General features: G+C 44.2%; 1 protein-coding gene across 2 annotated transcripts in view; it reads left to right on the top strand.

The window, feature by feature from the left end:
- LOC144690414 (uncharacterized) overlaps positions 1 to 12278 on the top strand; it is a 537164-nt gene extending 524886 nt beyond the window's left edge. For both annotated transcript variants that reach the window (XM_078557903.1, XM_078557904.1), the window contains 2 exons: positions 2064 to 2192; positions 6913 to 12278. In XM_078557903.1, coding sequence (XP_078414029.1) covers positions 2064 to 2192; positions 6913 to 6944 — 161 coding nt within the window. In that variant the 3' untranslated portion in view covers positions 6945 to 12278. The remainder of the gene's footprint in view (positions 1 to 2063; positions 2193 to 6912) is intronic.
- The last annotated feature ends 505 nt before the right edge of the window (positions 12279 to 12783 follow it).

Here is a 12783-nt window from a genome sequence, read left to right as displayed (position 1 = left end):
CTCCTTGAGGGGAAGGGGTAGCTGGAGTGAGATCAAGCTGCCCCACACCCCTCTCGCATACACATTGTTGGAGGCCAACTATGGCATCAGTGATGGAGTTGAGCCCGCGCAGCAGTGCAGGAGAGACATCCTGGACCAAGGTCTCCATGGCAGCCGCCATCCTATCAGTGTTGACCTCGGTGCGTTGGCATGCTGGCGCTATCACCTCAGCCTGAAGGCGGACGTACTCCTCTATCGTGCCTTGCAATCTGAGGAGTCTAGCAGACATCCCTGTTGAAGAGTCATACGGACACGAAACGTTAACTGTGTTCCTCTCCGCAGATGCTGTCAGACCTGCTGAGTTTTTCCAGGTATTTTTATTTTTGTTTTGGACATCCCTTCCTGATGTTCCCGAGCTTGCCTTTGCAGCTCCAGCAACTGAGGTATGACCAAGTCCAGAGATTTGTCATCTGACTCAGACTCAGCAAATTTCTGGCCTCCAGCAGTTCTCTGACTGCCGGACACCTGGGAAGTCCCTGCCACTGCCTGCTGCAGATCAGGCAGTGCGATATGTTCACCAGATTGTGTTCCCAAGGCTACTGTAAAGCTAGGTCCCACCGAGGTGTGTGTCTCTGCGCTGGTGGAGGGTGTGGGTGAGCGCTGTGACGGGACTTCAGGGAGGGCACCTTCAGATTCCACTTCAGAGGTTTCTTCGGGGCTTGATTGGAGGCCCTGGGTCGTGGACTTCATCGGCTGTTTCTCAGATGTGCCTGTAGAAGCAAGCGGAGATAATTAGTGCGTGGTAGTGGCCTGTGAAACAGGACACATCACTCACAACATGGTTGTCTGATGGTTGTTGCACTGCTGGATCCTCACTTGGTAGAGCAGCATCAATCTCACGGTCAGCACAGGACCAGTCCAGATTATCGCCGGCCAGATGGATGACTCTGTTTTCAAAGTCCATGAGGACCTTGATTTCAGGCATTCCTCCACTGATCTGCAACCTCTCACTCTTGTTGTGTGCCGGCTTGTCCTGCATAAATAGAGATGGAGAGAGTGTAAGCAGAATGCCTGCCAGGCCAGATGATAAGTATGCCTGGCATGTGTGGGTGGTGAGTGGTCCCATGGACAGGATGAGGACAATGAAGGTGTGTGTGAGAGAGTGAATGGTTATGTCCCTTGAACCGGCAGTGAGTGAGATCCCTGTGGATGTGTGATGGGTTTGTGAGTGTGTGAGTTGATAGTGATGAGAAGAGTAACTTACCCTGGCTGAATGGAGGAGATCATTCCTCCTCTTGCGGTACTGGGTGACTGTCCTCTTTTGCTGGGCATTGGCGCTGACCATCGCTGCCACCACTTCCCAAGCCAAATTAGTGAAGTTGCAGCCCATCCTGCGACCAGAGCAGAGGTAGAGGACATCATGGTGAGCCTCCACTGCGTCCAAAAGGCGCTCAAGCAACGGGTCATTGAACCTGGGAGCTGCGGTCTTTTTGCCTTTCAGGGCCAAGTCTTCTTTGCAGCAGTCATGGGCTGGAAGCACTGAGAGATCTCTGTGTGGCTGGACTTTAAATATGGTGCCAAGCGTGCTGAAGCGGTGAGGTGATGGCCTGGCAGGCAAATGAGAGCCTGTCCGCCATGCGAACGGCGTGTATCCCGGGAATGTAGAATTAGTGCGGCGGGTTTGGGATGATACGGCACGAAAAGCCGCCATTGTGCCCTGTGGGTAAAATGTCGTTTTACCCGCCTGCTACTGCACTTAGTGCAAATCTGGGACGATTCCGTCCATAGTTTTTGTTCTACTGAAACTCTTCAAAATTTAAAATAAAAATCTCAATTAGATCCCCTTTCAGCCTTCACTTCTTCAAAGGATACAGCCCTGGTATTTCAAATCTCTCCTCAACAATATGTAAAGATTGCCTGCTCACTGGTTGAAAGTGGGATGCAGATGGGAGACCATCAGGATCCTTAACAAGAGAGAGCTTTACACTGAGCAACATGTGCATGGTCTGTGCATGTTAAAGGCTTGAAGAGGTTGAAACTTCAGCAGAAACTGCAATTAGTGATTGATTTCTTGTCCTCCTCAGATTGCCAAGCCAATCACTATGGCCCCAGCTGCTCCTTGAGCTGCAGATGCTCCAATAACGCTCGCTGTGATTCTCGGAATGGACACTGTACCTGCCTGTATGGTTGGACTGGGCCTACCTGCGATGAAGGTAAAGGTGTTGCCTTTCATTCCAAATTTAAGTCCTTCCCCTCACCAATTACCTGCTGGTTGAGACCATAAGACCATAAGACGTAGGAGCAGAAGTAGGCCATTCGGCCCATCAAGTCTGCTCCGCCATTCAATGAGATCATGGCTGATCTGACAATCCCCAACTCTACTTTCCTGCCTTTTCCCCATAACCTTTGAATCTCTTACTGATTAAAAATCTGTCTATCTCAGCCTTGAATATATTTAACGACCCAGCCTCTACAGCCCTCTGCAGTAAAGAATTCCACAGATTGACTACCCTCTGAGAGAAGAAATTTCTCCTCATCTCTGCTTTAAATGGGTGCCCCCTTACTCTGAGATCATGTCCTCTGGTCCTAGACTCTCCTACAAGGGAAACAACCTCTCAGCATCTACCCTGTCAAGCCCCCTAAGAATCCTAAATGTTTCAATAAGGTCACCTCTCATTCTTCAAAACTCTAATGAATACAGGCCCAACCTACTTGACCTCTCCTCATAAGAAAATCCCTCCATACCTGGTATCAACCTAATAAACCTTCTCTGGACTGCCTCCAATGCCAGTATATCTTTCCCTAGATAAGGGGACTGAAACTGTTCACAGTATTCTAGGTGTGGTCTAAATAGTGCCTTGTATAGTTTTAGCAAGACTTCCCTATTTTAATACTTCATTCCCTTTGAAATAAAAGTCAACATTCCAAATGCCTACCTATCACCTGCTGAACTTGTATGCTGGCTTTTTGGGATTCATGCACGAGGACCCCAAAATCCCTTTGTGCTGCAACTTTTTGCAGTCTTTCTCCATTTAAATAATATTCAGCTCCTCCATTCTTCCTGAATAAGTGCATAACCTCACATTTTCCCACATTATCCCTCTATAGACTCTCTATGTCATCCTCACCGCTTGCCTTCCCATCTATTTTTGTGTCACCCACAAACTTGGCGATAGTACATTCACTTCCTTCGTCCAAGTCATTAATATATATTGTAAATAATTGAGGCCCCAGCACTGATCTCTGTGGCACTTCACTAGCTACGCGTTGCCATCGCAAAAATGCCCCCCTTATCTTAACTCTCTGTCTTCTATTAGTTAGCCAATCCTCTATCCATGCTAATATACTACCCCCCAACACGATAGGCTCTTTTCGTACTAAGTAGCCTTATGTGCGGTACCTTATCGAACGTCTTTTGGAAATCCAAATACATTACATCTACTGGTTCCCCTTTATCAATCCTGCTCGTTACCTCCTCAAAGAATTCTAATAAATTTGTCAGGCATGATTTCCCCTTCATGAAGCCATGCTGACTTTGCTTGATTAGATTTTGCATTTCTAAATCCTCTGTTATTACATCCTTTATAAAGGACTCCAACATTTTCCCAATGACAGATGTTAAGCTAACTGGCCTATAGTTACCTGTTTTTTGTCTCCCTCCCTTTTTGATTAAGTGTGTTACATTGGCCGTTCTCCAATCCTCTGAGACTTTTCCAGAATCTAAGGTTTCTTGGAAGATTACCACCAGTGCATCCACTATCTGTGTAGCTACTACCTTTAATATCCTAGGATGCAACGCATCAGGTCCAGGGGACTTACCGGCTTTTAGCCCCATTAGTTTCCCTAGTACTTTTTCTCTAGTGATAGTTATTGCATTATTTCCTCCCCCTCTTTTGCCCCTTGGTTGTTTAGTATTTTTGGAATGCTGTTAGTGTCTTCTACCATGAAGACTTATGCAAAGTATTTATTCAACTCCTCTGCTATTTCCTGGTTCCCCATTATTACTTCCCCGGCCTCATTCTCTAGGGGGAATATATTTACTTTGGCCTCTCTCTTCCTTTTTATATATTTAAAGAAGCTCTTACTGTCCGTTTTTATATTACTTGCTAGTTTACCCTCAAAGTTTATTTTCTCCCTATTTATTATTTGTTTGGTCATCTTTTGTTGGTTTTTAAAACTTTCCCAATCCTCTGGCTTACCACTAATCTTTGCCACATTGTATGTCATTTCTTTCAATTTGATGCTATCCTTAACTTCCTTGGTTAACCACGGTTGGTTTATCCCCTTCTTGGAATCCTTCTTCCTCACTGGGATATATCTTTGTTGCAAGTCATGAATTATTTTCTTAAACATCTGCCATTGTTCATCAACCATCTTTTCTGCTAAACTGCTTTCCCAGTCCACTCCAGCCAACTCTGCCCTCATTCCATTATAATTACCCTTATTTAAAGTTTGCACAGTTGTTTCTGACCCAAGTTTCTCACTCTCAAATTGAATGCTAAATTCTACCATGTTATGGTCACTGTTTCCTAGAGGATCTTTTAATCTAAGATCATTTGTTAAACCGGCCTCATTACATATTACCAGATCCAAAATAGCCTGATTCTTGGTTGGATCCACAACATATCGTTCTAGGAAACCGTCCTGAATACACCCTATGAATTCTTGCTCGCGGTACCTCTGCCAATTTGATTTTCCCAAGATTAAAATCACCTGCGATTAATGTACTGCCTTTTTTACATGCCCTCATTATCCCCTGATTTATTTTTTGTCCTATAGTATAGCTACTGTCAGGGGGCCTATAGACTACTCCCACCAGTGTCTTCTTCCCCTCGTTATTTCTTACCTCCACCCATATGGATCCTACGTCTTCCAATCCAAGATCACTTCTTGTTATCATACTTATTCCAGCTTGTATGAACAAAGCTACCCCACCACCTTTTCCTTCCTGTTGTCCTTTCGAAAAGTCACATACTCCTGAATATTTAGTTCCTAGCTTTGATCTCCTTGTAACCATGTCTCTGTACCGGTTACAAGATCATTCCCATTAACCTCCAATTGTGCCGTTAATTCATTTATCTTGTTCCAAATACTATGTGCAATTAAGAACCAGTAATTTTGTTGTTTTATAATTTTACCAACCTTTGACCCTATTTGCTGTTTTTTTAAGTTTGTACACTCTGCCCCTTCCTGTCACACTCTGTGAATCGTTACCCAAATAGTTGCACTGCAATGCTGCCTTATCCTTTTGCTTTGTAAGCCTACATATCCCCTCTCCAGAACCCTTCCCAGAGGCAGAGGCAGGAACTAATCTGGGACTTATCAGGATCCTTAACAGCACCTGGAGAGGAATCTTCAATAAGATAAAAGCAAAATACTGCGGATGCCGGAAATCTGAAACAAAAACAGAAAATGCTGGAAAAACTCAGCAGGTCTGACAACATCTGTGGAGAGAGAAACAGAGTAATGTTTCAAGTCCGTATGACTCTTCTTCTGAGCTGTGAAGAAAGGTCATACGGACTTGAAACGTTAACTCTGTTTCTCTCTCCACAGAGGCATCTTCTGGCTGGATTTAGCCCACCTCCCTGCCTGGTGTGGTAACTCACCTCACTAACTCCTCATCCTAAGAATAGGAGAGGTCCATTCAGCCCCTCAAGCTATGTTTAGTCAGATCGTGGCTGATCTTAAGTCCGATGACCCACTTTGGCTCCATAACCTTTAATACCCTTGCCTCACAAAAAACAATCAATTTCAGTTTTGAAATTTTCAATTGAACTACCCCCGTCCCGCAACAGGTTTTTGTGGGAAGAGTTACAGATTTACTCTGCCCTTGTGAAGAAGTGCTTCCCAACTTCACCCCTGAACAGCCCTCGCTCCAAGACAATCGTACTTGAGAGTGCCTGGATTTGAATTCAGTGTTGCACTGAACTCTGTCACCCACTTCGCTATCCCTTGTCTTAGGGTGAAAAAGATAGTTGATTCGCCAGCTGTTGCTCCCAAAATCACTCCAATAAAGATTGCTGATTAAATGATCATTTTTCCTGCTTCAATTAAAAATATATTTATTTTCCCTCTGTCCACTTCCCCCCGCTTACAAAGGTGTTGACTGTTGCTACTGTGCAGATATGCAAGTGCCTAATGTTCCTCAGCCTTCATCTTTGATCCTAAACAGTGAGCAATATCAGATTATTTAATGCTATACATTGTCCAGCAGGATCTCTGGATAGTGATTAAAGTGGGGAACCCTAATCTCACTCCCCCAATACAGGACTGTTCAGTACTGCTTCTGCTACAGTAAGCTAACTAGGTGTTAGCTGTGGTTCAGTACCTTGCCTCTGAATACAAGCGTTATGGGTTCAACTCACACTCCAGGGACCTGAATACAGAATCCAGACTGACATTCCCAGTGTGGTACCAACAGAGTGTTGCACTGTCAGAGGTGCCATCTATCAGGTGGGATATTAAAAGAGGCCTCTCTCAGGTGGATGTAGAAGATCCCAAGGTGCCATTTGAGGAAGAGCAGGAGAATTCTCCCCGATGTCCTGGACAATATTTATCCCTCAAACAGCATCACAAGAATAGACTATCTGCTCACTGATCTCAATCATTGCTGTTTGAGGATTGGCTGTTTGCTTGCTGTGTGCAAATTGGCTGTTGTGGTTCCTGCATTACAACAGTGACTATACTGCAAAAGTACTTCAATGACGTAAAAGACTTTGGGATGTCCTGAGGTTGTGAAAATTGCTATAGAAATGCAAGTCCTTACTTTCTGATTAAGTAGAGGCCAGAGATTAAGCCTGTAACTTTCTGGTTGCCATAGTTTGGTTCAATGGTCAGCGATTAGAAAAGTCCCACACAGATGTTAGATGGGTTGGTCTGTAGATGGTAAGTTGGGCTGGTGTTTGTACCTTACCTTGTACTCTCTGGTTCCAGGAGGGCCTCCCAAGCCGCCGCACCACTTGTGACCTGCACCCTGGGGAAATGTGGCATCGGACACAGCATCATGGTTATAGTCACTTAAGCGAGCATGAAGCCAGCCCTCAGTCTGACCAGTGCCAATGAGACTGCTTCTGCACGTTATACCCCCCTGCCTGTCAAAGCAACCTTTCAGAGACACTGCTGAAAGCAAAACCATGAGAAGGCGAAACCACAAACGAAGATCTGGAGGAATGGAAGTGAGCCTCTGCTGTTATTCTGAACATCAATATTTTATTAAAAAGTGGAAATGCTGACAGATTTTAGGATCCAGCCTCCCACTGGGCTCAAGATCCAGGCAGCGGAAGCAGGATATTCAAACCCATAGCTTTTTCCCCTCGTCAGACAGCGAGGGTCTGAATTCCTGAACAATGAACAAGCTCAAACTCTATGGGTGTTGAAAACGTTTTTGATACCTTAAAGACTGCTCTTTTTCATATATACATATATTTTATTTTTATAAACCAAATCCCAGGAAGGCAAGATTAATAGAGATTGCAGCCCTGAGATCTAGTTTGGCAAGACAGTGAATATTAATCCTGGTACCTAAGCAACAAAATATTTGACCAAGAAAGTTAAACATCAAACCTCCCATCAGGGCATAGTGCAGTGACCAATTTGTGTCTTTTCAACATAAGGGGGCATTTGCAATCTGATACCGAAGGTTCTCGTTCACTACAACATAGCCACAACGCAGGACCTCAGGAGCAGATATTGAGGATTAAGGAGCTCAACGTGCTCCCCACCACAGTGTAAATTATGAGTGTTAGCCTTTGCACAAGATTCACAGGAAGAAGGTTGGCAAGTTAAATGGAATGGGATAGTGTTGAGAGAATGTGCCCTGGACATGGGCTCCCTATTACAGTCTGATTCATCTACCTAGTCAAGGCTGACTCCATCCTCAGTGTTAGTCAGTCTGCCTTGCCTCCCATCACTGTGCATCCTTGCTTACCTTAACCAGAATATGGCAGACTGGGACCTGTTGATCGATCTCTGCCCTGCACAGCTTGTTGGAGATTACATGGTTTGGACAGAACCACAACAGAACGGATTGAATCAAGTCTTGTCAAAAAGACAAGTTTGATAAGCTACCAACTGGTTAAAAATCAAACTTCCTGCCATGTGCATCTTGCATGATTTCCAAAAAGCGTTCGATAAGGTGCCTAAAAAAGTTTGCTACACAAAATAAGGGCTTGTGACATTGGAGATAATATATTAGCATGAATAGAGGATTGGTTAACAGAGAGAAAGCAGAGAGTAGGGATGAACAGGGCATTTTTAAGTTGGCAGTCTATTACTAGTTAGCTGCTGCAAGGATCAGTTCCGGGGCCTCAGCTGTTTACAATCTATATTAATGACTTGGATACATTACTCTTGGCCCCTTCATGTAAGTTTGCTGATGATACTAAGCTAGGTGGGACAGCAAGCCGTGAAGAGGACACAAAGAGGCTGCAAAGAGTTATAAACAAGCTAACTGAATAGCCAAGAAGATGGCAAATGGAGTATAATGTGGGAAGATGTGAGGTTATTCACTGTGATAGGAAGAACAGAAAAATCAGAATTTTTTTTTAAATGGTGAGAAATTTTTCAGTGTTGGCGTTCAGAGGGATTTGGGTGTTTCTTATACAAGAAACACAAAGTTGATGCAAACAAAAAAAATGCAAATGCTGGAAATCTGAAATAAAAACAGAAAATGCTGGAAATGCTCAACAGGTCTGACAGCATCTGTGGAGGGAGAAACAGAGTTAACATTTCAAGTCTGTGGCCTTTCGTCAGGACTATGAAGTTAACACAAAGTTAAAATCCAAGTACATAATAATTAGGAAGGCAAATGACCTGTTGGTTCTTATTGCAATGGAGGGCTGGAGGACAAAAGTACAGAAGTCTTGTTAAAATTATACAAGATTTTGATGAGATTACACCTGGAGTACTGGCTACAGTTTTGGCTTCTGTACTATAGGATGTACTTGTCTTGGAGGTATTGCAGCTAGAATTCACTGGATTGACTCCTGGGTGGAGAGGGCTGTCCTCTATTAAGGTCGAGTAGAATTGACCTATAACTTTCTGGAGGATGGAAGAATGAGAGGTGATCTCATTGGAACATATAAAATTCTGAAGGGGCTTGACAGGATAGATGCTGAGAGGCTGTTTCCCCTGACTGGAAAGTCTGGAACTAGAGACCATAGTCTCAGGATAAGGGCTCAGCTATTTAAGACTGAGATGAGGAATTTATTTGGGTTTTGAGGGTTGTGAATCTTTAGAAGTTTCTACCCCAAATGACTACTCAGTTGTTGAGAATATACAAGGCTGTGATTGATAGATTTCTGGACACGAGGAATATGGGGATTGGGCTGAAATGTGGAGTTGAGGTCAAAGATCAACCATGATCATTGAATGGCAGAGCAGGTTCGAGGGGCCAAATGGCCGCCTCCAGCTCCTATTTATTATGTTCTTAAAGCCTCTAGTTTTTTGTCCTTTGTCTCTTTCTCTCTATGCTTGTTGTGCCTTTGAACATATCTCAATCTCCCTACATGCCGACTTCCACCTTCTTCATCCTCCATGCTGAAACAAAGGTTGGCTCTTCCAGCACCCTCTTTACCAGGAACCTCAACAGTGTGTGTGCCTCAACTCCCTGACACCACAGGCTTTTAAAACCCCAGACTTGCTGCCGCCTCCACCTTCCACATCTTGCTTCAGCTGTTCCATTTCTGCTATGATCAAGCGTGACCAACTCCCATAATATTATGGCTCCCTCAGTCTCCCTACCCACCACACCCTGCTCCCAGCCCCACTAAAAAATACACCAGAACAATTTCAAACATCTGTGAAGTCTTTACGTAAATTGTCCAGCAGACTTCGTCCTTAACAGATATTGGAGGCCTTGCAGCATGGGCTCACCCTCTTTTGATACATGTTTGCAAAGCTCCAGGTTGGGGCAGTCAGCCCAAAGTGACCAACCATCCCGGATTTTCTGGGACAGTCCTGGAATTCAGATTTCCGACCCGCGTTCCAGGCTCTGAGCCTCCCAGGATGCCATTTATTCCCAGATTTCTTTTGTGTCTGCCAACGTGCATGGTGCTGCACCGCAAGTGCAGGCCCAAGCCCATACAGCCATTTGGGAGCAATGGCCGGTGTTCTCGGGGGAGGGGGAGGCGGAGTCATTGGAGTCCCAGCCGGCAGTGGCAATCCTGAGTTTGAGTTTACACCCCCACGCCCCTGGCTCCCTCACCCTGCCTCCACCTCCCCCCTCCTCCCCCCCCCCCCCCCCCACCCCCCACCCGCCACTCAGTTCCTACAGTTCACCCATGGCAAAGTGTCCCTTATTTTCTTCCCCCAGAGTTAGTGATCCTGAATCAGCCATCCCTTGGAGTAGTAAGCACCTGACTTTCAGGAGGCAACAGGAGGCTGCGATGGATGGCAGAGAATATCTGAAAACAATCCCTGAGGACAGCTGAGTCTATGTGAGCCAGCGGACTGGTGGAAGCAAATACACTAACTGATACTTTTTTCTCTGCTGCACAAAGAGAACAATGAAAATAAAACGGAGAGAGAATCAGGGATGGTGCAACACTGACAAATAACCTTAGCTGGCTGTCTCCATGACAACCTGCTTTCATACCACTTGATTTTCAATAATTATGCCTGTAATATAACGTGTTATGGTCAGTTCAGTATTTAAGCAGCTTTGAAGCAGTCAACCATCACGTATTAATCTGACTAGATACCATGGCAACCACAATATTAGATCAAGTAAGTTTTTTTTTTAAAAAATCTTTATTCTGTTTAACTGCAATAGTAGATTTTTAAATCTAAATGCTATATAATTCCACTTACCTCACACCTCAGTATTCAAGATGGCTCCCAGCCAGCACAGGATAACTTTGTGACCTTGCACCTTCCATATCAATTATCTCAGACTTTCAGGCTCTGATTTATGTACGTGAACTTCAAAGAGTGCACCACTGGTGTATACATCAGACTAGGAGAACAGGATAACTTCTGGAGAACGATTGAAGGCGAGCTGGTTGGAGACAGGCCTGTGAGTTGGATCCGGGCACAGGGCACAGTTTGGTATTGGGCCTGGCTTCAAACTCAAGCCAAGTTTTGAACAGACTCAACTGAATTTCTGGAGTGAAAAGTCTGGACACTAAAAGTTAGAATTCCAACTCCAACCAGAATCAGGCAGGATTATGACTGGCAAATGGAGATCTCCTATTTATATTTCCCAGCCACCCCCTCTCCTGCTGTGACCCTTTCCCTGGTCATCACATGCAAATTCTGGCCTGGGAGGGAAAGGACCTGTCCTTTGGTCTGTTTCTCTCCCTTCTGCTCTGATTGCCACCAGGTTTCCCAGGATTGATGGCAGAGACAGTAAGTAGTTAGCCTTACGCTATCAGTGCTCAAGGCCCCAATGGGAGTGAGAGAGGTGCCCACACCAAAGCCCTCCTCTACCTCAATTTCAGCCATAAAAACTCCTAAACTGTATCTGAGATTCTTCAGCGTGGTACTCATGCCCGTTTAACTGCTGTTATCCAGAAGCTGCAATGGTGGACTCCCTTGTGGAGACAGGAATTCCACTGGCAGTTCACCCTACATCACTAATGCTCCAGGGAAATGGGTCAGGGTGTATGTAGTCAGAGGGCTGAGCAGAGATTTCCCCCCTCCCCCCACCCCGCCACATGACTACACTGTCCCAAAGGTCTGGTTTATAAAAGGGAGGTATATTTTACCCCCACCTTATATAAATTTTCACTGAATTTTCACCAACAGTGGAACAAACACTTGAACTTAAGAATGGCTTAGTCCTAGAATAGTTATAAGGTGCCGACCCTGTGCTCCACATGAATTGTATTCAAAGAGAACTCCAGCCTGGCTTACAGCTATTAGTTTGTTTACATGATGGCGGCTTTTTAAAAAATATCAGGCTCATCAATAATATTTGCTGCTTCTTCCAATAATTGCCCAGTGACATAATAGTGAACAGATACATAAAAATATTTTTTTTTTTTCTAAGTTGCTGGTGAGACAAGTTTGTCAGAGGTTCTGAATCAGGGGAATCGGCTTCTTATTGAGTCAATGGGCACTGCAAGAAGGGACAAGTAAAGTGGCAGGATTCTCACAGAATGAGACTAAACAGCTCACAAATAGCAACAATTGATTTTAATAATAATAAATTAAAGGTGCTATTATGAATATATGAGTAAATTATCAGGGCATTTGTGTGTCTTATTCATTTTGATGTGCTGTATACACAAGGTGTTTCTAGTGAAACTTTATATTCCTGTGTACACGGTTACACTATAATAAAAGGATTCTGAACTCAACGGGCTTGATTTTTTTAATCCAGCAATGGAGAAATCCATTTGAATTTTAGCTGTTTAATGATTCAGGGACTCTGATTTCTCCATGGTCCCGATTGTTAATGCGATGGTTATTTCATTTGTTTTAACATTTCTTTTAGGTGTTATTTTAATCTGCAGATTTGAACAAGAATTTGCATTTATATAGCACTTGTGAAACCTTGCTTTATATCAAAAAATGAATTTACTGGCTGGAACCCCCTAATTGATGTTTTTTTCCCCTCAAAACAAAAGACTTTCTAGTGACTTAGGATCATGGTCAAAGATGGCTGCACATTTGCATCACTACCTTCTGCATGCCAAAACTCCTGAAATGGAGACAAACCATTAGACGTGATCACTTGGACAATGGAGTCCTGGCTGAGAGAGGAATTCCCAGCCATGATCTAATCAAAGTAACTCAAATACACTAGCCATGACCATATTGGAGTCACTGGGCAGTTGGCTAGAATAGGTCATGTGACACCCA

The sequence above is a fragment of the Cetorhinus maximus genome, chromosome 15, assembly GCF_964194155.1.
Source record: "Cetorhinus maximus chromosome 15, sCetMax3.hap1.1, whole genome shotgun sequence".
In the NCBI taxonomy this organism is placed as follows: domain Eukaryota; kingdom Metazoa; phylum Chordata; class Chondrichthyes; order Lamniformes; family Cetorhinidae; genus Cetorhinus; species Cetorhinus maximus.
The sequence above is the reverse complement of the archived record's forward strand: the minus strand, read 5'-3'. Positions and strand labels throughout refer to the sequence as shown.